We start from the raw sequence: 23,223 nt of genomic DNA, 5'->3' as shown, positions 1-23,223 counted from the left end.
AACCACTGGCAATGGGTCGTGTCCGGAGAGGCAAACAGATCTACCTGTGCGGCTCCGAAGATTCGCCAAATCAGCTGGACCACCTGGGGATGGAGTCGCCATTCGCCCGGAAGGGGGGGCTGACGCGAAAGCTCGTCGGCCACACGATTGAGCTCCCCGGGGACATGAACGGCACGAAGCGACCTCAGACGCTTCTGACTCCACAGGAGGAGGTGGGAGGCGAGTCGCGACATATGACGGGAGCGTAGACCACCTTGTCGGTTGATGTACGCAACGGTCGCAGTGCTGTCCGTACGGACCAGTACATGCTTGTGTTTGAGAAGGCCCTTGAGGCGACACAAGGCCAAGCGTACTGCTTGCAACTCTAGGCAATTGATGTGCCAATGCAGCTGGGGCCCCGTCCACAGACCCGAGACTGCATACCCTTTGTACGTGGCCCCCCCAGCCCTTGGCAGAAGCATCTGTGAAAACCACAGCATGCCTGGAAACCTGGACTAGGGGCACTCCGGCCCGTAGAAACACAGGATCCGACCAAGGGGTGAAGGTTTGGCGACAGTGCGGGGTGAGTTTGACCCGGAACGTGCCGCTCTGCCACGCCCACCTCGGGACTCGATCGTGAAGCCAGTGCTGGAGCGGTCTCATATGCAACAAACCGAGTGGCGTTACTGCGGCTGCCATATGCCCCAGGAGCCTCTGAAACTGTTTCAGTGGAACCGCTGACTTGCCTCGAAAAGACTTGAGGCAGTTGAGCACCAACTGGACGCGTTCCTCCGTGAGGCGCGCAGTCTGAGCGACCGAGTCCAGTTCCATACCGAGATAAGAGATCCTCTGCACGGGGCAGAGTTTGCTCTTCTCCCAGTTGACCTGAAGCCCCAACTGACTGAGGTGCCGGAGCACCATGTCCCTGTGCTCGCACAACACATCTCGCGAGTGTGCCAGAATGAGCCAGTCGTCGAGATAGTTAAGAATGCGAACACCTTGTTCTCTCATGTGAACAATGGCCGCCTCCGCGACTTTCGTGAAGACACGGGGCGACAGGGCCAGCCCGAAGGGTAGGACCTTGTACTGATATGCTCGACCCTCGAAAGCAAACCGAAGAAATGGTCTGTGTCGGGGAAGAATCGAGACATGAAAGTACGCGTCCTTCAGGTCGATCGCTGCAAACCAATCCCGGGGACGGATGCATTCGAAAATGCGTTTCTGCGTGAGCATCTTGAACGGGAGCTTGTGCAGGGCCCGATTCAATACTCGCAGATCAAGGATTGGCCGTAACCCACCGCCTTTCTTGGGTACAATGAAGTAAGGGCTGTAAAACCCTGACCTCATATCGGCTGGAGGGACCGGCTCGATCGCGTCCTTCGCCAGCAGGGCGTCGATCTCTTTCCGCAAGACAGGAGCATCCACTGGACGCACACGGGTGAAGTGGATGCCCCTGAACTTGGGAGGCCGGCGTGCAAACTGAATTGCATAGCCGAGCCGGATGGTGCGGACGAGCCAGCGCGACGGACTCGGGAGCGCTAACCAGGCTCCGAGAAACCGGCGCAACGAGCCCACCGGCACCAGCGGCGTACCCACGGAGGGGCAGCGAGGTGGAAGGCAGGGACACGGCTCTGGTGGCATTGTAGCGGCCGAGAGCGGGGTCTGGGTGTGTAGTTGGACAACACCTACCTGCTTCCACCGGGGGACAGACGGCAGAGAAGACCCGAGAGTGTTCTGCTGCAGGCTGTCGTCTGGCGAGGGAAGGGGTGGAGACAAGGAGCAAGGCCCGAGGGCGGCTGCTGGTCTCGCCGCCTTCCCGCCCAGCGGCAGACAGGAGTGGCGTGACCGAGGTGGTGCCACTGCTATCTGAGAGCTGGGGAGAGGGGACTGAGAGTGGCGAGACCCGAGGGTGGCGTACACTGCCGTCCCACTCTCTAACGGGAGAGACTGCTTGTTCAGCAGTCCCAACCGTGAATGACCCAGAGGAGGAAGAAATTGCTCTTTTATTGAAGTTTTGGGTACCACCGACCGGCTGGTCGGCGGCGGAACAGAAAAAAACAACATAGGATTCTCCACCCGGCCCTCCTCCGGGGGAAGAAGAGGAGCAGAGGTCCCCTCCTGTAGAGCAGCTCTTCGGTCCTCTGGGTCGCCCGTCTCAGGAACGCCTCTTCCCTTTGGTCTTTTTCTGAGCGGGCGGGGGAGCCCTCTTGCGACCTGAACCCCGCCTCCTGGGGTTGGACTGCTGCCCAGGAGGAGGAGCGGAGGCGGCCGCAGGAGGGCGCCCTCGGCGACGAGTAGTCTGAGGTTCTTCGGCCGCAGAAGACGGAACAGCAGCATTCCGTCTCCTGGGCAGGACATGCCGAAGCGCCTCAGACTGCTTCTGGGCGGCGGAGAACTCTTGGGCGAAGTCCCCCACCGCGTCGCCGAAAAGGCCCCCTCGGGATATGGGGGCATTCAGAAATCTAGCTTTCTCTGAATCCCGCATATCCGCGAGGGTAAGCCAAAGGTGGCGCTCCTGGACCACCAAAGTGGACATCGCCCGTCCCAGAGAACGTGCGGTGACTTTCGTCGCCCGGAGGGCGAAGTCCGTCGCCACACGCAGCTCCTGCAGCACCCCTGGGTCGGGACCACCCTGCTGCATGTCATGAAGTGCTTTGGCCTGGTGAACCTGAAGCAGCGCCATGGCATGCAGGGCGGAAGCGGCTTCTCCACACGCCGTGTAGGCCTTCTCGGTCAGACCGGAGGAGAACCTACAGGCGCGGGAGGGGAGTGAAGGGGCACCCCGCCAAGTGGAAGCGGTCTTCGGACACAATTGCATCGCAACCGACCGCTCCACTGGGGGGATTCCCTCGTATCCCTTCACCGCTCCACCATCCAGAGTGGTGAGGGAGGAGGAGTGAGTCGGTCTGTGTCTGGCAGTCAGGGGTGCCATCCATGACTTCGTCAACTCCTCATGCACCTCCGGGAAGAATGGGACCGGAGCGGGACGCTGAGAACCAGCGCGGCCCGCCCCGATACACCAGTCATCGAGCCGCGAAGGCTCGGGACACGGTGGAGGGTTCCACACGAGCCCGACATTCGCGGCCGCCCGGGCAAGCATAGCGGCCAACTCAGGATCCGGCTCGGCCGCGGCCACCACACCCGAAGGGGGCAGACCCGCCGATTCGTCACCAGAGGATGACCACTCTCCCTCCGATGCAGCGATAGACATCGCATCTTCAGGTGGCGCTCCGAAGGAGACTACCGGAACCGCACGGGGCGGTTCCAGCGGCTCCAACGGGGGCACCGATGGCAACGGCGCTACTGAGGAGTGGGAACCTCGTGAGGATCTTTCACCTGGCGAGATATTCCGCACTGTAACCCTCATACGCTCACCAACAGGCACAGCCGAAGTAGTCGCCTGCTGGACTGAACCAGCAGACGAACTAGATCGGGTGTAGACTGAAGGGACACCTTCAGCAATTTTCTGCTGAAGGATTCTTAGTCTTGAGCGGAGCGCCGCCAGAGTCATGTTCCCACAATGAGAACATGACTCGTTCACAAATGCTGCCTCTGCGTGCGCTAAGCCCAAGCACGAAACACAGTAATTGTGACCATCACCCTGAGACAGAAGTCTACCGCATCCAGAAACGCACGGGCGAGATGACATCTTTGTCACGTAGACAAAGGCGCAGGTCGCCCGTAATAGCTCTTTCAGGAAAGAGAAAGAACCTCTCTTTCAAGTGCCGAAGCACACAGGGACCCACCGCGGCCACACAGGGGGAAACTGCAAGCCCGTGTGGGCACTCAATACCAGCCGTGAAAACGGCTTTTTTTTTTTTATAAGCACAGCTGGTAGAAAGCGCGATCGCTGAAGAGGCTGTAACACCGGCACCAAAGAGGACTCTTCCTGAAGAGAGACTCCTTGAAAAAACTCAAAGAAAACTTCTCAGGCGGAAACAGCAGCACACAATGCAATCCTGTTCGGCTCCGAGGCGATAAGCAATGCGCAATGTTTACTTCCGCCTTTTATACCCGCGCTGGTAGGCGGGCCGCGGAATGCAAATATTGCATGCCAATTCAGTTTCTCTTTCATTGGCTCGTTGTTAACTCTCTCGAAGGCAATTGGCTCCCCAGCGTGATCCCAATTCGTCAGGGGAACTCCCCCGACGAGGCGTCGGAGTTCCCTGCTGACGAAAGGGAACAACTGGTATTGATGAGTATTCTGTCACCATGTACTAACTACGTACAACACAACAAGATTCCAGAGACGTAATGCGCGCAATGTAACATCAGAACAGCTGTTTTCCTGGCATAAAATTAAGACAACGTTTTCGTAACTTTTTATTTTCATGACTTCTAAAATGCTTCTCCAAGGATAATCTTTGTCATTGCTTTCCTTACGGAAGTCACAGTGATTTTGTCATATAATATAAGCTAATAATTCTTAGCTCAATCTCATCAATCTCCTTTTATCCACTTTTAATGTTTAATATGCACAAGCCCCACGGGGTGATGCCACAGAAGTAGAAACTAAGCGAAAGACAAAGAATTGCAGAATATTAATACCCAGACTCTCAAGGTGTGAGGTGTGCTCACGTTAGTAAAATTTTGGCAAAATTTTGCTGGCAAAAAAGGTCAGTTGTCCATTGTCAGTAGCAATGTATGAAGCATAGGCTCACACTTTCAAACCAAGCAGCTTTACAAACCAAGCGTGACCAATATAAACCCAATGCAAAATCTGCATCGGGGAAATCATTTGTTCGTGCAAAATTTCTGATCGCATGGATTCTAATTGAAATGACGGGAATTTGCCAGCAAACATTTGCCGAACAATGGTAAATGTTTCCGCACCTTTAGTAAATCTGACAATAACTTCCATATTGGTCCTCTGTGACATACACAAAAACAATAGCGCGCATCCTTTCTGATTTAGAATCTCAGTCCTTTTAATGTAGTTTGAAGTGGACTATAGAAAAGGCCGCGAGCGAGATGGATGGTGAGAGGGATGAGGGAGAGAGAGTGAGACCTTCTGGATGGCTTCGCTGGCGGAGTCGTCCTGCAGCAGTTTTGCCCGGTCCAGTGCTCTCTCAAAGTGTAACACACTGGCCTTGTAGTTACCCAGCTTCACTATGTAAGAGAGAAAGAGGATGTAAAGTGATGTAATCGCACAGCATGGCGTAGATCAAATATACATAACAACCACATTAACGTCCTATTGATTCTGAGCATTGTGGGAAATCTGATTATTCATGGTCACAGAGTGCATTAAACTGCTGACTTCCTGGGATTCTGGGCGATGTAGTTTGGACTCACATTCGGCCTGCGCCATGAGCACACTGGCATTGAGCTGCCATTTCTCATCAGTGATGTCATCCGCTGCCGTGAGCGAGCGGGAGCCATAGTCTCGTGCTTCGCCATAGCGCTTCAGCTCAAGGTAACAGCGGCCGATCTCATGGAACAACCAGGCTTTCTCTAACCCGCCACATGCTAGAGGCACCTTCTCCTCCCAGCTATGCAAACACATACATAAACAAACACAGAACAAAATGAAATCACTATTACAATAGACTTGTCTGTGTACATCAACACCAAAGAAAACATTAATTAAAGGCAAATGCACTTACACTTCTATAGCTTGTTGGAACTTGCCAATCCGTGCGTACACACGGCCAATGTTGTCCAGAGCCCTGGATTTACTGTCCGTCAGGTCGCTATGACACGAAGCACAAACCAAACACACCTGATGAATAGTAGTTTATTAAGTCAAGTCACCTTCATTTATATAGCGCTTTAACAATATGGATTGTTTTAAAGCAGCTTTACAGAGATAATAGGAAATTACCGTAACAGATTGTTTAGGCTCTACAACAGCTCTAGGATAAAGTTATTGTCCAGCTAAAGTTAGTTTTGATTGATTGATTCACTTCCATTGCGAAGATCATCAGTTATTAACTTAGGGGCTGCTAACACAACACCGCTCTAACAGGAAAACCCTTAACGCGCTCCGGCCGCCCATGCGCACAAACAGGAAAGCGCACATGCGCATTACGAGTTCAGTTCAGTATGCGCGTTTGAATATATATGTGCGCAGGCGTGTAGTCCTTCTTTACAAATCAACCCTCAATAAACTACTTGTCTGGCCTTAAAAATTTATAATACAGAAATTCTTTGTCACGTCTGCGTAGCCACGCGAACCGGATTTATCCCGACAACATTTTATCTGTACTGAGGTAAAGGGAAGGGAGGGGGAGGGGAGGGACTGGTTGACACTTCAGGACTGCGTTGTCGTCTTGTCCAGGCACGGGTCCTTCATCGGATCTGGATATGGCGGACAGCGGTAAACCTCGGATAAACTGAGAGACTAATATTAGCGTAGACGCCATCCTTCTTATGATGTAACAAGTACATCAGGATTTATGGGGAGTGTTCCCGGTTCCGGCTGACCTAATTTATGCAGCCTAACATTGAATTATAGAAGTCTATAATGTGTTATGTGTATGCTAGGCCAAATAAACCAACCAAGAAAAACAAAAGGTAGTTTTCCTGCTCTTATGAGCGCTCACCCTTTCTTGGCCAGCTCCAGATCTTTCTCATGATGATGCAGAGCCTTGTCCATATTCCCAAGATCCATCAATGCATTGCCTACACAGAACATAAAAGAAAATGTTGTATCTCTGATTCTTCTGCTATTGATATTATATATTTAAGTATTGGGCCGATGAGATTCCCAGACTCTACCAATGCAGCTGTGCAGGTTCCCAAGCACTTCTCTCTTATTGGGCAGCACCTGCTCAGACCATTCCTTCACCGCCTTCATGAGCTCACGGGCCTTCTTCAGGCCGCTTTCTGCATCGCCGGCACTCAAGGCTGCCAATTCAACAAATTATTCTCAATAAACCCAATAACATACAGAACATTTTCTGAAAATGTTTGCCAATCCAAATGTCATGCGATACCAGAGTGTTGCTAAGATTGTTTCTATGAGTCTATAGGATTTTTTGGCCTGTTTTATTGTCCACCAGGAAAAAATCATGTGTCACCTAAAAAATCTCTTAAGGTTTGGTAATTTTAGTAAAATTTCACAGAAGTCATTTTCAGATCAAGCAGTTTTCTGCTGGTCAATGTGGTGAACCCACATGACAAATGTGAATCTCCTGTGAAATTTGTTTCGCCCTCATGTGAAATTCCAGAATGTGTGGACTGGATTCCCATTGAAAAGACTGGATTTCGCCCACGAAAATCCGCTGAACAACAGTAAATCTGCAGCAGCTTTATAAAAGTAATAACACTTCTCAACAAGTAGCAGAATTTGATGTATTGTTCATGTCCATGGCACAAATGGTACACAGTTATGTGCCAAAGTTTCATAGTTATATTTAGGGGTTTGTTCAAATGTCCCTAGCAAGCACTATTAACTTACATTAATTAAATGTAAATAATCAGCTGGGTGTGTTATGTATCTGGTCTGCTAACACACACATTGTGGAGTGACCTAGAGAATAATTAGGATCATAATTCCAACATTATCTCCAAGTTGTCGTAGGTCAGTCACTCATCAGTTAGCTAATAATCATAGGCATACACTGCAGTTCAAAAGTTAGGGGTCGGTAAGATTGTTTTTAGATAAGATAAATAAATTAATCTTTTATTCAGCAAGGATGCATTAAATTGATAAAAAAATTGAGTACAGACATTTATAATGTTACAAAAGAAAGTATCAAGTTTTCCACAAAAATATTAAGCAGTACAACTGTTTACAACATAAGAAAAAAAATTGAGCATCAAATTAGCATTTCATAATGATTTCTGAAAGATCATGTGACACTGAAGACTGGAGTAATGATGCTGAAATTATTTTAAACCGTAACAATATTTCCCAATATGATCGAACAAATGCAGCCTTGATGAGCATAAAATATTTAATTCAAAAACATTAAAAAAATCTTACTGACCCCCAACTCTGACAGTAGTTTATGATTTTGCATGTGCAACATGAGTATGCAACTAATGCTAAACTTTCTTGTTAGGAACCTAAAGCTGTGAACTTTGAACTCTGCAGAGGTTCACCTTTGTCAATATCCTCCAGACTGGCGAGGACATATCGGGTTGGGTCTGAGGGTGGCTTGTGTTGAACCCGGCTCCACCGCTGCTGCGTTAGTGTTCGGTCTTGTTGACGAGCATAGATGGGCTTCTGCTGCTGCCAGAATGCTGTCCGCGTGTCCAGATAGGAGATACAGCCCACGATCAGATCTTGCACACGCTCTCCAGTTCCAATCTTACCTTTTATAAGATCTGTATGGGAGCAGATTGCCATACTTTATATAGAATATGGACCATCATAGATGCAAACTAACATCAAACAAGTCCTAAAAAAACATGAAAACACACACCTTCATCTTGTAGAAGTTTATCTAAGAATTCTCTGTCACTGTACAGTTCTCCCAGAAGTTGCTTGGCTGCTTTTTCATATTTGCTCTTCTTCTGGCCATGCTTTTTGGATTCCTTCTTATGAGAATGACTCAAATGCTTGGGATGAACCTTTTGGGAACGCATCAAACAAACATATATGCATTACTAACTGCTGAAATGAACATAAACGTAAATTATAAACAATGGTGTGACGGTGTGGTATGAGTGACGGGGTTGGTGGCATAACGGAAGAGAGAGAACGAGCAAGAGATAGCTCACCCCGTCAGACTTGTGGAAGAAAGACAGGTCTCCTTTATTTTCCAACTTCACAGAGGAAGGACCTTTTAGGTCGGGGAGAGAGAGGCAGATGAGGGTTACTGACTTAAGTCACTTTGTTGTGTAACCAAAACATGAACTCCTCATTTCTCATCATGTTGTGTCTAAGGACTTACTGCCCACTGAGTTCTCGATTGCCTCTTGAGCTTTCTGGATTCCCAGTCTGAACTCCTGTAGCTCTGGACGTAGCTCATGGCCTCTGTGATAGTAGACCAATGCAAACTCAAAATCCCCCATAGTGTAGAGGGCTTCAGCCTTCTGATACAGACCCTGCAGGACACAGGATGGAGAACCAGAGAGAATCAGGTGACTTGTTAGCACATCAGAAATACAGTAAAAACAGGAATATTGTGAACTATTATAACTCCAGTCTTCATTCATTGTCACATGATCCTTCAGAAATCATTCTGATATTCTGAGATGCTGCTTTGGTGCTCAAGCATTTTTTATGATCAATGTTGAAAACAGTTGTGCTGCTTAAAGTCCCCCTGTAGTCAATCATTTTATTGCTGAAAACTCATCTCTGATCACCAAAATGAACAAGTTTTTTTTTAACTCTACATCCTTGCTTCATTTAGTATATGCGGATTCATGAATATTTCAGATTAGCCCCGCCTCCAGTCACTCACACCAGCTCAGAGACCCACTCAGTCAACTTACTGAGGTAAACGCTGCACAATGATATCGCTCTTGACTTTACAACGTCGGACACATTTTTTTTGTGTGTGTAAAAATTAAGTATTTACTATCACTTTTGATCAATTTAATGCATCCTTTGTGAATGAATAATCCCCATCGTCAGCCAAATCCTTTGTGACCCCAAACCTTTGCTAAACATCAGATCATTCAGATGTGCTTTTACTGTGCTTTTTAGAGAGCTTATATAGTGGGTCCAAAAACTCTACAGTTAAAAATGAATGAATTTCAATGGATTACATACAAAATACCAATCTAAGTGTCATGTGAAAAGCTAACGGTACACTTTCCACAGAACAAACCTCTCTGTTCTTGGCTATTTAGCATTTTAGTGGATTTTGTTTCACCTAGTGTCATTTTTACCTTAAAATGTTTAATGTTAATCTTTAACATTTTTAGTGTTAATCCTAAACAGTATATTCATTCACAAAGTTATTTTTGTAATATTTTGTGTTATATATAATAAAGCTTGTAATGTAAAGGTCACTTTTTCTGAGACCGAATCGTCATCTGATAAAGTATAAGTAAATTCGCCCCCTTCAGGACAAGTGTCTTACTACAGGTACACATACAGTGACTCAAAGCTGTGGCTGCTGGGAACTTTTGGAACAAACGATGAGACAAAAGGAAGAAAGGACGGATGAACACCTAATATCTATGGATGAACACACCTTGAAGTAGTTTTTGTTGTCTTTGAGGGAGGTCTCGGCGTCTCTCAGCGCGCTCTCTGCATCACCTAATTTCACATAACACCTGGATCTGGCGACCAGACAGTTCTTATCATCCGGCTGTAAACTTAAAGCCTGTTGGATAGCAGAGAAGACGCTTATAAAATGTAAAATAAAGCAATCAATTTAATTTCGTCTGAACGTAAGCAATGCAATATGTGTGTTCGCATAGTTATTAGCTCACCGTGGAAAAGCACTCGATAGCTTTGACATACTCGCCCTTCTGAAACAGCTGGTCACCTTCAGACATATAGGTGGTAAAGGTACTCTTTGGCCCGGCTTGTTCTCCCTCGTTATCAGACATTTTAATCGTATTCTAAGCAGAATTATATCAAAACCTTTCAGTACACATCAGTAAGAGCAACCGTCCCGTCCGCTCGTATCCTAGAAACGCTCCTAACAAAACCCAGTGGGGCCAATGAACTGCGTTAGGAACTTTGATTGACATGCCAACACATACTACGACATTCAATCCGAAACATTTAGGTATAATGTAAATAAATTATATATCGTTTATAAAACGTAAAATGTTATCTAAAATAATATTTCGTCCAACAAACGTTTATTAAAAAAAAAAAAAAAAAAATATATATATATATATATATATAGACCCCCCAAAAGTTGAGGATTTTGTAAGGTTGTATTATTAATATCTACGTCTGAGAATTTGGTTCAGATTATTATGCCATTAATTACTTAATTACTTTATTAAATTATTTTTCATTTACAAATAAACAAATGGTCTCTCCTTATTTGATAAAGGTTTTAAATAACAATTTTATAAGAAATTCCTTTAATGTCGGATCCAGTCCTCCATGTAAATCAAAATGGCTTAAACCTTATTGTATATCTTGGCACAGCATTTGGACATTACCCTGTAAATAAGTTATTTCTAATAAAGTAAAAGAAGTAATGTACAAAATTACTCATATCCTGTAAATGCAGCCATTAGATATATTCATACTGCTTGAAGATATTGAACATTTATTTTTGCCCTTTTTCTATTTCTTTTTGGACTGACTGTAAAATAGACATGACAAACAAATTAAACAGAACTCTTAATTTAGAACCTCATGACATTTTACTTCGTTTTCAAAACCCATATTTTTCTGAAAAACTAAATTATATTATTAATCTTTTAATTATTTTGGAGAAGTTTTATATTCATAAGACAAAAATAACTCAAAAGAAACCCTCGTATATTACCTTTTATAACACCGATCTCACAATATACTTTGAAACTCTTCCAAACATGAGGTCACAAAACAATAAGCTTATTAAAAACAATAAAATATTTAAACCTTTTCAAATTCATATAACTGCCCTGATATTATAAAGCACTTTTATTTCTGTATTTTACTATACTTTTTATTATTATTATTACTATTATTATTATTATTATTATTCACTTGCAGAAAAAAGGTACAAAAGCAGTACGCTTCATTTAGGTACCAATATGTACCTTGGAGGGACTAAAATGCACTTTTTAGGTACAAAGCACTCGCGTAGCTACGGGTGGGCCTGGGTGGGCCTGGGCCCACCCACCTGTCAGTCAGGCCCATCTAGTCACTCAGTGGCCTCACAAGGTAGCCATAGGAAATTATGTTGCGATTATAACAATTTTGACCTATAAAAATAAATCTTAATGTTTCTTGATTCTTGTTTGGTTGTCATGGTGATGACGAAATGCCCGCGTAGCGCATTTCGGAGTCAGACTCAGATGATTGCGAACAGCCCATGCCCCCTGCACAACGACGAGCATATTTCACAGAGGGACACTGAAGTTTAGCTAAGGAACGTTATGTTAAATAAACTAAAATGAAACAGAGCAACAAGTTTGTGTCAAAAAGACCACGGCCACCACAGGAGGAAGATAATGCAGATGTTCAGGAGAATTGACTGAATCGTTGGACTATAACGAAATCATTGCAGTGTTCAACTCTTAAGGGGGTCGCACACTGGACGCGCAGCGCCGCGTCTAGGACAACTCTCACTCTTGAAAATCCGATAATGTCAGCAATTTTCATTCAAGCAGCTGATTTCTGTACATGAATATAAAACTAAACGTATATTGCAGCCCAGGGTGAAGTCAGATTCATTAACTACGATTTGAGACAAATACATGTAAATTTAATATAAAACTATGTAAATAGCGCTCTGTGGCGCGGCAGGATTTTGAACAAGGTCCTGAGCCGTTGCTGGGCGCCGCGGACAGACGCCGCCGGTGTGTGTAGTGCAGAGTGCGAATTACCCCACCATAATTGGGGGGTACTGCTCCTTCACTTCTTCTATGACCATCATGGTCCACTACTACCATATCAATCTCTACCGTGATCGCCAAGTGTAACATGTGTTGTGCAACACACATATACATGTTTATAGGTGTAAACATGGTCTAAAATAAGATAATTAACTGTGTATTTTTTGTAGATCATCATATATAGCCTAATATGTTTCCCACATTTTTTTTTTTGTTGGAGGAGCTTGGTATCTCTAGGGGGGTCCGGGGGCATCCCCCCCCCGGGAGAAAATTTTGTACATTTTAAAGATAAATTAATTAATCTGGTGCACTTTGAGTCACCCGAATCCACTATTAAAAATAAATAATCCGCCCGCAAACCGTCTATATTCTTTGATTTAGATATCTGCATCTGATCATCACATTACAATTATTCAAATTCTTAGTGTTAAGCATGATAATATGGTAACATATCACACTGAAGTAGGCTGATTTAAAATGAACATTTATTTAAAATAAAAGTTCTTCTTTTGGCAAAATTACATTTCCTTATCCTTAATAGCCTAAACAGAGGCTTTACTCCCTTCAAACTTAAATTGTCAATGTTTCATTACGTCACTGTTTGAAAACACTCAGAATAATTTTCTGTACCTTTATAAAGGGCATTTTCCCCTAATTTTATTAAATGAATGCTCCATCTTTCATTTCAAATTCTTATATTTGATAAATATATTCAATTAAAATAATTAGACACTAGGCTGTTACCAATAAAATTAAATAATTTACATTGAAAATTATAACTGTATTAGATTATTTTAAATATTTCTGTATATAGAAATAAGGAATGTTGAAAAGAATGATACTTTATGAAACTAGCGTTTTGTCATTCAACTGACACTTGCGTGAGAAGTTGAAGTCGTTCTCTATCTCCGTTGCTTCTAGCGCCACGGTGGTTAAAAATGGTACGGTCCACAATAGGGGTGTCTGAAATCGCTGTACATTAAAACTATCCTACAGTGAGTTGACTTGTATTGTAACTGTAATTACATTTTTTCACAATATCAGAAAATATATCTGACCCCCCCAAAACTGATATTTCTGTCCCTTTGGGGGGTACTTGGTCTTCATTGGGGGGTATAGTACCCCCCAGTACCCCCTGTAATTCGAACTATGGTGTAGTGTACACACTACACTCAGAGAATAATGTGTTCGAATTTAAAACTGTGTGCGACCCCCAGCCCCGTCGTCTCCTGTTATAAGCTAGTCATCAAAAGTAAGCCAATCTACGTTTATGTAGTTGCCTAGTCAATGTTGTTTATATAACGTGGTTTATGTGGCCGCTGAGCCAGACTATGACCAAGCATTGTTTTTGGTTTTTACACACTGTCCACTACTGTCCTGCTGCTGATTTGATGATGTTGTTTCGCATCTGTCAGATGCGCGTGTGTGTGTGGTGTGGCCTGGCCGCGCGCAGTGGAAATGCTGTTCTTATCGTTATGTTCTTTATAAACACTGCTTATGATGACTTACATGCTTGTGCTCTGATTAAACTGTGGTGTATTCAAGCAGGTGTAGTTGTGTTGGCCTATTTTGATAACAGATGCATTTTAGGCTGTGCCCACCTGATTTTCTCTGGGCCCACCCACATTGTGATTCCTGGCTACGCTACTGGTACAAAGGTGTACCCAGCGACAGCTTTTGTACCTTTTTTTTTCTGAGAGTGTTATTATTATTATTTTGTATTATTATTATTATTATTATTATTATTTTACATGTTCATTTTATACTTTAGTTGTTGTTGTTATTCTTTGTTTTATACAGTCTGAACTATTTTACAATGCCTTGTATTTGTCTTGTTTTTTGTTGCATTGTCTGTAATTGAACTAAATAAATAAATTAAAAAAAAAAACAACATTTTAATAAAACTAAAAAGACTTTTAAAAAAAACAATGTCAGCTTCTGTGCCTTCAGCAAGAGCTCTGTGTGAAATTATCTCTGTCTATTTATTGTTTGTTTGAGTCAAGCAAATATATATAAGCAAGAAGAAGACAGAGAGAGAAAAGAAAAAGCACAGAGTAAATATTTTCGTGAAGCTGCACTTTTCTTTTCCTTAATTTCATAAGCATCTTTTTCAGCTGAATCTTTTCTTTTTATCCAGAACTAGAGCTCACTGCTTTTTACAACAACACTGATTCATTTCTCCATATCTGGAAAGAACTATTTTACATCAACAACTTTATCAAACGTTGTGAAAGTCATTTATTTCTTGTAAAGAGTTCATGATTTCCATCTCTTGTGACCCAATATCTGAAATCTCAGAAAGTGCTTCTTCATCCCTCATCTTCTGCATCACAATCTTCCTCACATTTTGAACTGTGATTGTTTTCCAGCACTATTTTCTCCACTACTAATGTCATTTTCCACATCTTCACTCCTTACATTGTTCACAACCAGTTCTGTTATTTCATTATTCAAAACCACACTATCCTCAGTCTGTCCATTTTGTTTGTGTTTTATCATTTCAAATGAAAGGTACTTTTAATATGAACATGATTATGTGTCACTACAATAAAAACTAAATGAATATGATTTCCGTTAATGCAATTATTGCTTTATAAACACACACACACACACACACACACACACACACACACACACACACACACACACACACACAAATTCTCACACACCATTCTTACTGTCGGGATTTAATACACACATTTATTCTGTTATTTCTGTGACAGAAGTTAAGATATTAAAGAAAATTAAAATAAGAGTCTCTGTATCTCACTGTTACTGATTTATTGTGCAGCTCAAAGCATTATGGGTAAAATCTCTCTACAATCTGTTCTGAAACATCAACACAGTTTCACTGATGATCCAGAATAAACCCAAAACCCAGGGTAGAGCGTCTGAGTGAATGTGGTCTGGACTGTGTGGATGAGGCTCATTGTGTCAGAGACGCTGTAGAAGGACAGAGTTCCTGCACTGTGATCCACATACACTCCTATTCTTCTGCTGATGGACTTTACAGGGAGAGAAGTCTTTATCTTATTGTGCCAGAATGAGTATCTGGAGGAAGAGCACTCCAAAATCCAGGACTGATCATTCAATCCAAACACACACTCATGACCCGATCCCTTCCTGCTGATGCTCTTATATGACACTGATATACACACACCCTTCCCAGTCCACTCAATCTCCCAGTAACAGTGTCCACACACACTCTCTCTACACAACACTTGAGAATAATGATCAAATCTGTCTGGATGATCAGGATACGGCTGCTCTGTGCCAGTGACAGTAATCACTCTGTTCCTCTCAGACAGACTGAGGCGTTTATTCACTGTGTTCAGATCCAGAGTGAGCTGATGGGAATCTGATGGAGAGAAAACACATCAGAAACACGTTATGAATCTGTCTGATCTTTAATGTATCTGAACTCTTCATGAATCAATGTTCAGTGTATCATCAGTGTCTCAGTACAGCTGACCAAATATCCTGTGCAAATCATCATTTACATGATCAATTATAAAACTCTTCTATCATGATTTATTTCTCCTTCGACAGGAAGAACATGAACACATTCAGTGAGTTTTTCTGCTTGTTTTCTAGAGACTCACATTGTAGGAAGTCGTTCCTGGTCTTGGGATTCATGATGGTGAAAGTGACTGTGGAAATAAACAGACATGAACAGTGAGAAGAGAAATGACAAGAGAAAATACATTCATTTCTGAGACATTTTTAATATGATGCTCTATAATATTAGATGATGGACTCATTTCTGAGAGCAGATTAATAATCTCCAGGGGCTTCATTTATAAAACACACACATCGGATTGATCCTAAATTCCATTGATTTCATCCTCCGTCATGTGTATATAAACGCTTGTCCACGATGATGAGTCGTATTTCTGAATCATCAAGGGATATTTGTGGCCGTTCTGTAGGAGGATTTGATGGACTTGAATTTAATTTATTAAGCAGGACTTTACCTCCGTCTGAGATCTTCTTGATCTCCTCTTTGCAGAAATCCTCCAGTTTGTCTCTCAGCTGACGGACAGATTCTCTCACGCCATCAAAAGAGGAGAGAGAACTGAAGGAAACGTCGGGTTCGTCTGTAGATTCAGGAGGTGCTGAGAGAGACTGGAAACTCTACAGAAAACAGAAATCAAAACTCATCATCTCCACACTTCAGCCAATAACCTGCACTATATCAGATCTGAGCGGCTCTTGTTGACTTGACTTCTCTTCAGTGACTCGCTTCAATCCAGCACTTTCACACAATCAGCACATTCTCCTCATATTCATCATTTAATGCTACAAACTCCAGTATCTGACACTTAATAATAATATAAATATATATATACTTAAGAGCAGATTGAATGTAATGCTTTCAGACACATTATTTTAATTAAATGAATGTCTTATAGTTTAAATTTATATTAAATGCAATTAGCTAATATTTAGAGAGCTTTTTGACCAACTTAAGTAGGATTTAAGTATCTTTATATTTAATTTCAGAATTATTTCTATTGTCTTTGGTGGTTAAAGTTAATGCTGAATGAACTGACACACATTTATGATAAACTAAAAAGTAATTTCTATTGAAAACTGTTTGTTTAATTTTATCAACATTATCAATATTATCAACTTTGAAGATCACCTGACCCAATTTTGGTGCCAATTACTGAAATTATTTTAGTAGAAATAAAAGATTTCATTAAAAGAGGATGGAAAATCTAGTTGGCTGGATATTGATTCCATCAAGTTCACTGATTTCATCAAGACAGAAGAAACCAGAAGAAAAAATGAGTTAATATTTAATGGTAAATTTCCCAGGGCTTTGTAAGTGTGTCTCTTTAAACAGAAGATGATCAGATGAGAGTCTGACTGATGATTATATGATAACACAACACTTGACTGAATCTGACTGAATTCCTGACAACATCTCAGTCAACGGCTCATTCTGCTCTCATGAAATGTTTCTCTGTCATAGCAGGATCTTGCTCAAGTCCACTATGATCCTGTTCTTCTAGATCTCTGTTACCTGCAGGAACTGGATGTGATCTTGTGTGTGTGAAAGCTGCTCCAGCTCAGCGTCTCTCCTCCTCAGATCATTGATCTCCTGCTCCAGTCGCTCCAGTCGTCCTTCAGCTCGACTCACTGCAGTCTTTTCCTGATCTCTGATCCGCTGTGTGACCTCAGAGCGGCTTCTCTCAATGGAGCGGATGATCTCAGTGAAGATCCTCTCACTGTCCTCCACTGCTGTCTGTGCAGAGCGCTGTTACACACACATCACAATCACACAGTGGCTTCAGCACGACTGACAGAGTCCAAACTGAGACGTCTCAAACTTCTCTTCTTCTCCAGACTCACCTTATGAGACTTCACAGCCTCTCTCAGATGCTGAAGATCTTTCTGTCTCTGCTGGATTCTCTGACGGATCTTCATCTGCGTCTCCTTCAGCTGTTTCTGGAGGACAAACCAATGACAGGGAATGACACATAAAACTACTGTCATACAAACATTAAAGTTACATGAATCCAGAGTTGGTGAAGTGGTTAAAGATCTTGCATGGTAAGGTTTTACTGTCTGGTTCAAACCACAGATTCATGGTTTCCTGAAATGAATGTCAGCAGTATTTCATCAGTGCCTAGTTTTATATCATTAGTATCATCATTTACTCTCCCTCATGTCGCTCCAAACCTGCATGACTTTCTGTCTATTGTGAGACACAACAGAAGATATTTAGAAGAATGTCTCAGCGGTTTACAGAGGCCAAATAAAATATGGTGACACGTCAATAACATCAAACCTCATTGGTTCTTTCATGTCACAGTCACATGACTAAACACCATGATGTCATGACACAAACACCAGTGAAGTTTGATGTGTTTAATGTCATCATATTTGATTTGGGCTCCACATACATGAGTTTATCAATGATTTTATTTTATTTTATTTGTGAATAAAAAATGTGGCTCTTTTAAAAGTAGCATATTTTAAAGACTGCACTTATTTTGGAAATTATATACTTTAAAAGAATATAATTGTGAAATAAGTGTGAACTGAACGTAATGTTTTCAGACACGACGTAATTGCATGTTAATTGCTATTAAATGAAATTAATTAATTTTGTTTAAATTTACATATAAAGCAATTAGCTGAACTTAAGAGAGACTTTTTGACCCACTTGAGTAAGATTTAAGTATATAATGTAATTTCATCATTTTATTGAGTTAAATTGAAATGAGTAAATATTATTAAAATGTACTTTAAAGTAAAAGTTTTCATTTTACATTATAAAAAAGTGTACTTTATAAAGTGTACTTATGAAACAGTCATGAAAGTTGACTCTTTTTAAGTGCACTTAAGTGGCCTTTCATTTCATTAATATTATATTTTCTGCAAGTACAGTTTTTATTTATTTATTTATTTGTATATACTTTTAATTTGGTACACTACAAGTGCATGTCAATTCATGCATCAATACACTTACAGTAAGCGTACTTCTTTCTTTAACCACTAGTTGTTTAGATTACTTTTATGCTTTTTCTCCTTTTTGGAGCTTGAAACTTTTTTACTCCATTGAAATAGAAAAATAAACAAAATAGACGAGACATTTTTCAAAATGTCATATTTACAATCAACAGAAGAAACTCAGTCAAACCGGTTTGGAACAACATGAGTAAATGAGTGAGTAAATAAAGACACTTTCATTTCTGTGTGATCAATCCCTCTCAGTTCATACCTGTGTCTCTGTCCTCTGTGCTGCAGTTGATACAGTGTTGTGGTTTTTATGTTCACTCTCCTTACACCACACACAGATGCACTGTTGATCAGTGATACAGAACATTTCTAGCTCTTTATCATGTTTACGGCAGATCATGTCCTGCAGTCGTCCAGTGGCATCAATCACTTTGTGTGGCTTACGAGAGGGAAATTCCTCATGACGGTCAAGATGAGTTTGACAGTAAGATTCCTGACACACCAGACAGGACTTGACGGCTTTGTATTTTCTTCCAGTACAGACGTCACACTGCACGTCTCCAGCTCCAGCGTAACAGTCAGTAGGAAGTTTAGTCTTCTTCAGTTTCTCCACCAGTTCAGCCAGAATGGTGTGTTTAGCTAAAGCAGGTCTTGGACTGAAGGTCTGTCTGCACTGAGGGCAGCTGTAGACTCTCTTCTCATCCTCCTGATCCCAGCAGTCTGTAATACAGATCTTACAGTAACTGTGTCCACAGGGAATAGCCACTGGATCCTTCAGGAGATCCAGACACACTGGACACGTGAACTCATTCTGATCCACTGAAATTCTGGCTTCTGCCATTTTACTGCATGAACACAGAGAGACACAAACACACAACAGCTCAACAACACTTCAGTTTCTGTTTCTCTGAACTGAGGAGCTGAAATAGTTTCCTGCTTCTGTGTTTGAGTGACGTGTGTAAAACAGGAGTGTCTGTAAAGCAGCTTCCTCATTCCTGGTGAAGGAGAGTCACTTTACTGCTGTGTTTATGTGCCCTAGTGGAGTCAAAAACATTGAATTACGAGTTCAAAGCACATGAATAACAGAGAGAAGTTTTATTTATGAATGACAAACTCAAAATTCTAAACTCTCACACACATGACCAGCGTCAGCCAATAGTGAGCCTACTGTACGTGGTGACGTGCAACACAGACGCGCTGCGCTAAAACACTACGTGAAAAAACTCGAGGCCCAGAGAGAAGGAAATGAATAGTGGAATAAAGTCGTTATTTTTTTATTTATTTTTCGCACAAAAAGTATTCTCGTCGCTTTATAAACTTAAGATTGAGCCACTGTAGTCACTTGGACTATATTAATGATGTCTTTAATGCATTTTCTGGGCCAGCAAGTTATAACATCTTTAGAAGCCTATGGAGGAGTGAACCAGCTCTCAGATTTAATCAAAAATATCTTAATTTGTGTTCCGATGAACAAAGGTCTTACAGGGTTGGAACAACATGAGGGTGAGTAATTACTGACAGAATTTTCATTTTTGGGTGAACTATCCCTTTAAGACTACAGCATTTTTAATTATTTTAAAAAAATGTACAGTTATTTATATAGCGCTTTTAACAATGGATATTGTTTCAAAGCACCTTTATAGAGAATGATTCATGATACAGCACACAGTGAAAACGATATGAATATGACAGTGGGCATCTGGATATATCCCAGCATATTTTAAAATGAAGGATTTAAAGTTTTTCGATCGCGTCTCCTGTGAGGCTGATCTTCTGTTCACATTCACTTCGCACCATCACTAACACGTTTATGCAGGCTACAAATGCACACTTCTCAAGATATCACAGCTGGATTTGATTAAATCTGCAAGGTTTGTGAAATTAAATGTTTATTAGGTATTCAGAGATTTGTTTAAATTATGTAGATGCGCATTTACTGAATGTTGACGGCAAATGAGAAAGTATTTCAGCCTGATTGTTTGCCTTTTCAGTTACAAATAATATAAAAGCAAATGCACTTTACCATTTACTTTCTTTGTTTACCAGTTCTTTCTAACAAAGTATTAGATATGACAAAGATCGTAAACTAATGAAGACGGAGAATGTGAGCGCTGTGTTCTCAGCGTCGCCCATCAAAATAAAAGTCCCGCTTCCAACACATCGGCCAATCAGAAAAACTTAAACTTAAACTTCGGCCTTGGCGATATATCGGTCGACCGCTAATTTAAGCCCTATGTGTTACCTTGTTCATTGTCCGATCTATGTCATTGTAGATGTTTGATTTATATTGTGAGTAAAAGTTTGCATTGGAACTTTTGACTCTTCTTCGCCTTCTTCTGCCTGCACCACACCGTGACAGTTAGACCTTACCAGGTTTTTTTTTTTTTTTTGTAAAATACTGGCAACACTGTTGCCAATAATTTACTGTTAATTGTACAGTTCTTTACTGTAATCTACAGTATGTTACTGTAAAAATGCACTAAATTAGAACTCAAGTTAACTAATTTCACTTGCAGAAACCGACTGCCTTAAACTGACCAACTTAAATGTATTAGCATTTACAATGCACTAATAATGTGGGAAAAGTATTAATGTGAACTTATTTCATCTGAAACCACAAAAAAATATTGTAAATAAAGAGATTTCTACTGGACCAGCAACTACACAGTCACCGCCTGTTAAATAAAGCAACATGCAGCAAATCATCAATGTTTCTAGATGTTCTCCTGGACTGAAGCACAGGCTCTACTCTTCTGCACAATGGTGACCCACAGAACTACATTTTACAGTAAACTACTAGCAACAGTGTTGCCAGTATAAACCTGTTTTATAACTTACCGTTTATTACTGTTAAAATGTTTCGTGGGTGTCTTTTTATCTTACACTGTTAACCCTTTCAACCCCACAGGAAAATCCACACTGCAAAGAGTAAAAAGTAACATTGACACAGTGCTGCAGTGAGATAATTAAGTGAATATGTAAGTGATTGTTGAGCATTAGTGATGAACACCTGCTGTTAACAAGCAGAATCACTGAAGGAAAGAGGAACACAGAAAATAGGGAAACACAAGAACTACAAATGACTTCCAGCCATTACACATTATTACATTATCACATCATTATTACACAAGTATAACTTTATTTCTGTCATACATCTACAGAAGTTGTTATTGAGATGTTTTATTCAAAATGTTTGGGTTGAAGTTACCATTATGGAGATCAGTGTTTGCTTTAGTTGGGATGCTGATTCTCTTGCTGCTTGAACAGTGTTTTTGCAAGCCACACTTGTGCACACACACGGTTTGTGAATGATTGCGGTTATACAGATTATGATGACAAAATCATCATATAGCCCGTTCATTCATTAATCTCAATCAGAGTTCAATCCTTTATCAAAAGTGTTACATTACCACCACTGTGAAACTACAGCAATGAGTTACAATGATGGTTTTTTTTTAACGAAACAGAGCTACACTGTCTTGTAGAAACACAGAGATAAAAAAAATCATCACGTCTCTCAACAATGGTGGCAATCATTTTTATTTATTTTTTATTCATGCAGCAGTGCACGCTGGGAGTTTTATACTGAACCCAGCATGCATTGCGACATTAACTTTTGATTGTCACCATTGTTGAGATTCATATGCTGAGTGTTGATGTCTGTGTGTGTCTAAGTCAAGCAGGAGTTCAAAATGTTATTATGCAAATGTGATTTCAATATCCTTCAGAATAACTGATTACAGAAATATTGCTGGATTTCATGTTGTAGCTTCACAGATATATGATAAATATTAAATAATCATAAGTTAAAATCTTATACACATGATAAGATCAAAGAATTAGGCATGTCCAGAATGATTATGGCATCATCGCAATGTCCAAAAACATAAACGTCCCTCCATACTTTCAAGGTTATGGCTACCCGAGAGGACTGAGATCAAACCGAGATGGGAGAGCCACAGCGGATCTATTTATTCCTCCCAAAGGACCAGGTAATGATTATGCCGTGCTGAAGAAGGAAATTATTGTCTGTCTTCAGTCTCTGTGCTGCACAGAAAGTGCAAAAATGAATTTTGAGCCTTGTGTCCCCGTGCAGATTCAGGCTTGCTCAACTTGTTACAACAATAAAAACAATTAGGGCTGGGCAACGATTAATCACATCCAGAATAAAAGTTTGTGTTTACAATACATATGTGTGTGTACTGTGTATAATTAATTTGTATATATAAATACACACACATGCATATATTTAAGAAAAATATGTTATTAATATATAAACTATTTATATATAATATAAATTATGTATAAATATACAGTAAATACATGCCCATATTTCTTAAATATATACATGAGTGTGTATTT

General features: G+C 41.4%; 2 protein-coding genes across 2 annotated transcripts; both read right to left on the bottom strand.

Moving 5' to 3' along the window:
• Positions 1-4,927: 4,927 nt before the first annotated feature.
• LOC308696366 (outer dynein arm-docking complex subunit 4-like) lies at positions 4,928-10,434 on the bottom strand (the record flags this gene model as incomplete). The annotated part of the gene is made up of 11 exons (XM_081375040.1): positions 4,928-5,088; positions 5,275-5,471; positions 5,586-5,672; positions 6,525-6,603; positions 6,700-6,828; positions 8,029-8,253; positions 8,352-8,499; positions 8,650-8,711; positions 8,823-8,976; positions 10,074-10,205; positions 10,315-10,434. The coding sequence occupies 11 exons, from the start codon at positions 10,432-10,434 to the stop codon at positions 4,928-4,930; spliced, it is 1,494 nt and encodes a 497-aa protein (XP_081231166.1).
• Positions 10,435-14,462: 4,028 nt separating this feature from the next.
• Positions 14,463-19,775, bottom strand: LOC308702659 (tripartite motif-containing protein 16-like protein). Its single transcript, XM_081385668.1, has 6 exons — positions 19,124-19,775; positions 17,749-17,844; positions 17,420-17,653; positions 16,365-16,524; positions 15,993-16,040; positions 14,463-15,748 (listed from the first exon to the last, which is right to left on the bottom strand). Exons 1-6 carry the CDS (start codon positions 19,700-19,702, stop codon positions 15,228-15,230), a joined length of 1,638 nt encoding a protein of 545 aa, XP_081241794.1. The 5' UTR covers positions 19,703-19,775; the 3' UTR covers positions 14,463-15,227.
• Between the last annotated feature and the right edge of the window lie 3,448 nt (positions 19,776-23,223).

Source organism: Scardinius erythrophthalmus, assembly GCF_964197995.2.
Source record: "Scardinius erythrophthalmus genome assembly, chromosome: 1".
In the NCBI taxonomy this organism is placed as follows: Eukaryota; Metazoa; Chordata; class Actinopteri; order Cypriniformes; family Leuciscidae; genus Scardinius; species Scardinius erythrophthalmus.
Note: the sequence above shows the minus strand (reverse complement) of the source record. Positions and strands in the feature narration are given on the sequence as shown.

Bases quoted from the DNA above. Each gene is read 5' to 3' on its own strand.
- LOC308702659 (XM_081385668.1), bottom strand. From the start codon at position 19,702: ATGGCAGAAGCCAGAATTTCAGTGGATCAGAATGAGTTCACGTGTCCA. The intron at 17,654-17,748 runs GTGAGTCTGGAG...TGTGTGTAACAG, and splicing joins AGGCTGTGAAGTCTCATAAG to CGCTCTGCACAGACAGCAGT. The intron at 16,525-17,419 runs GTAACAGAGATC...TGTTTTCTGTAG, and splicing joins ATCACATCCAGTTCCTGCAG to AGTTTCCAGTCTCTCTCAGC.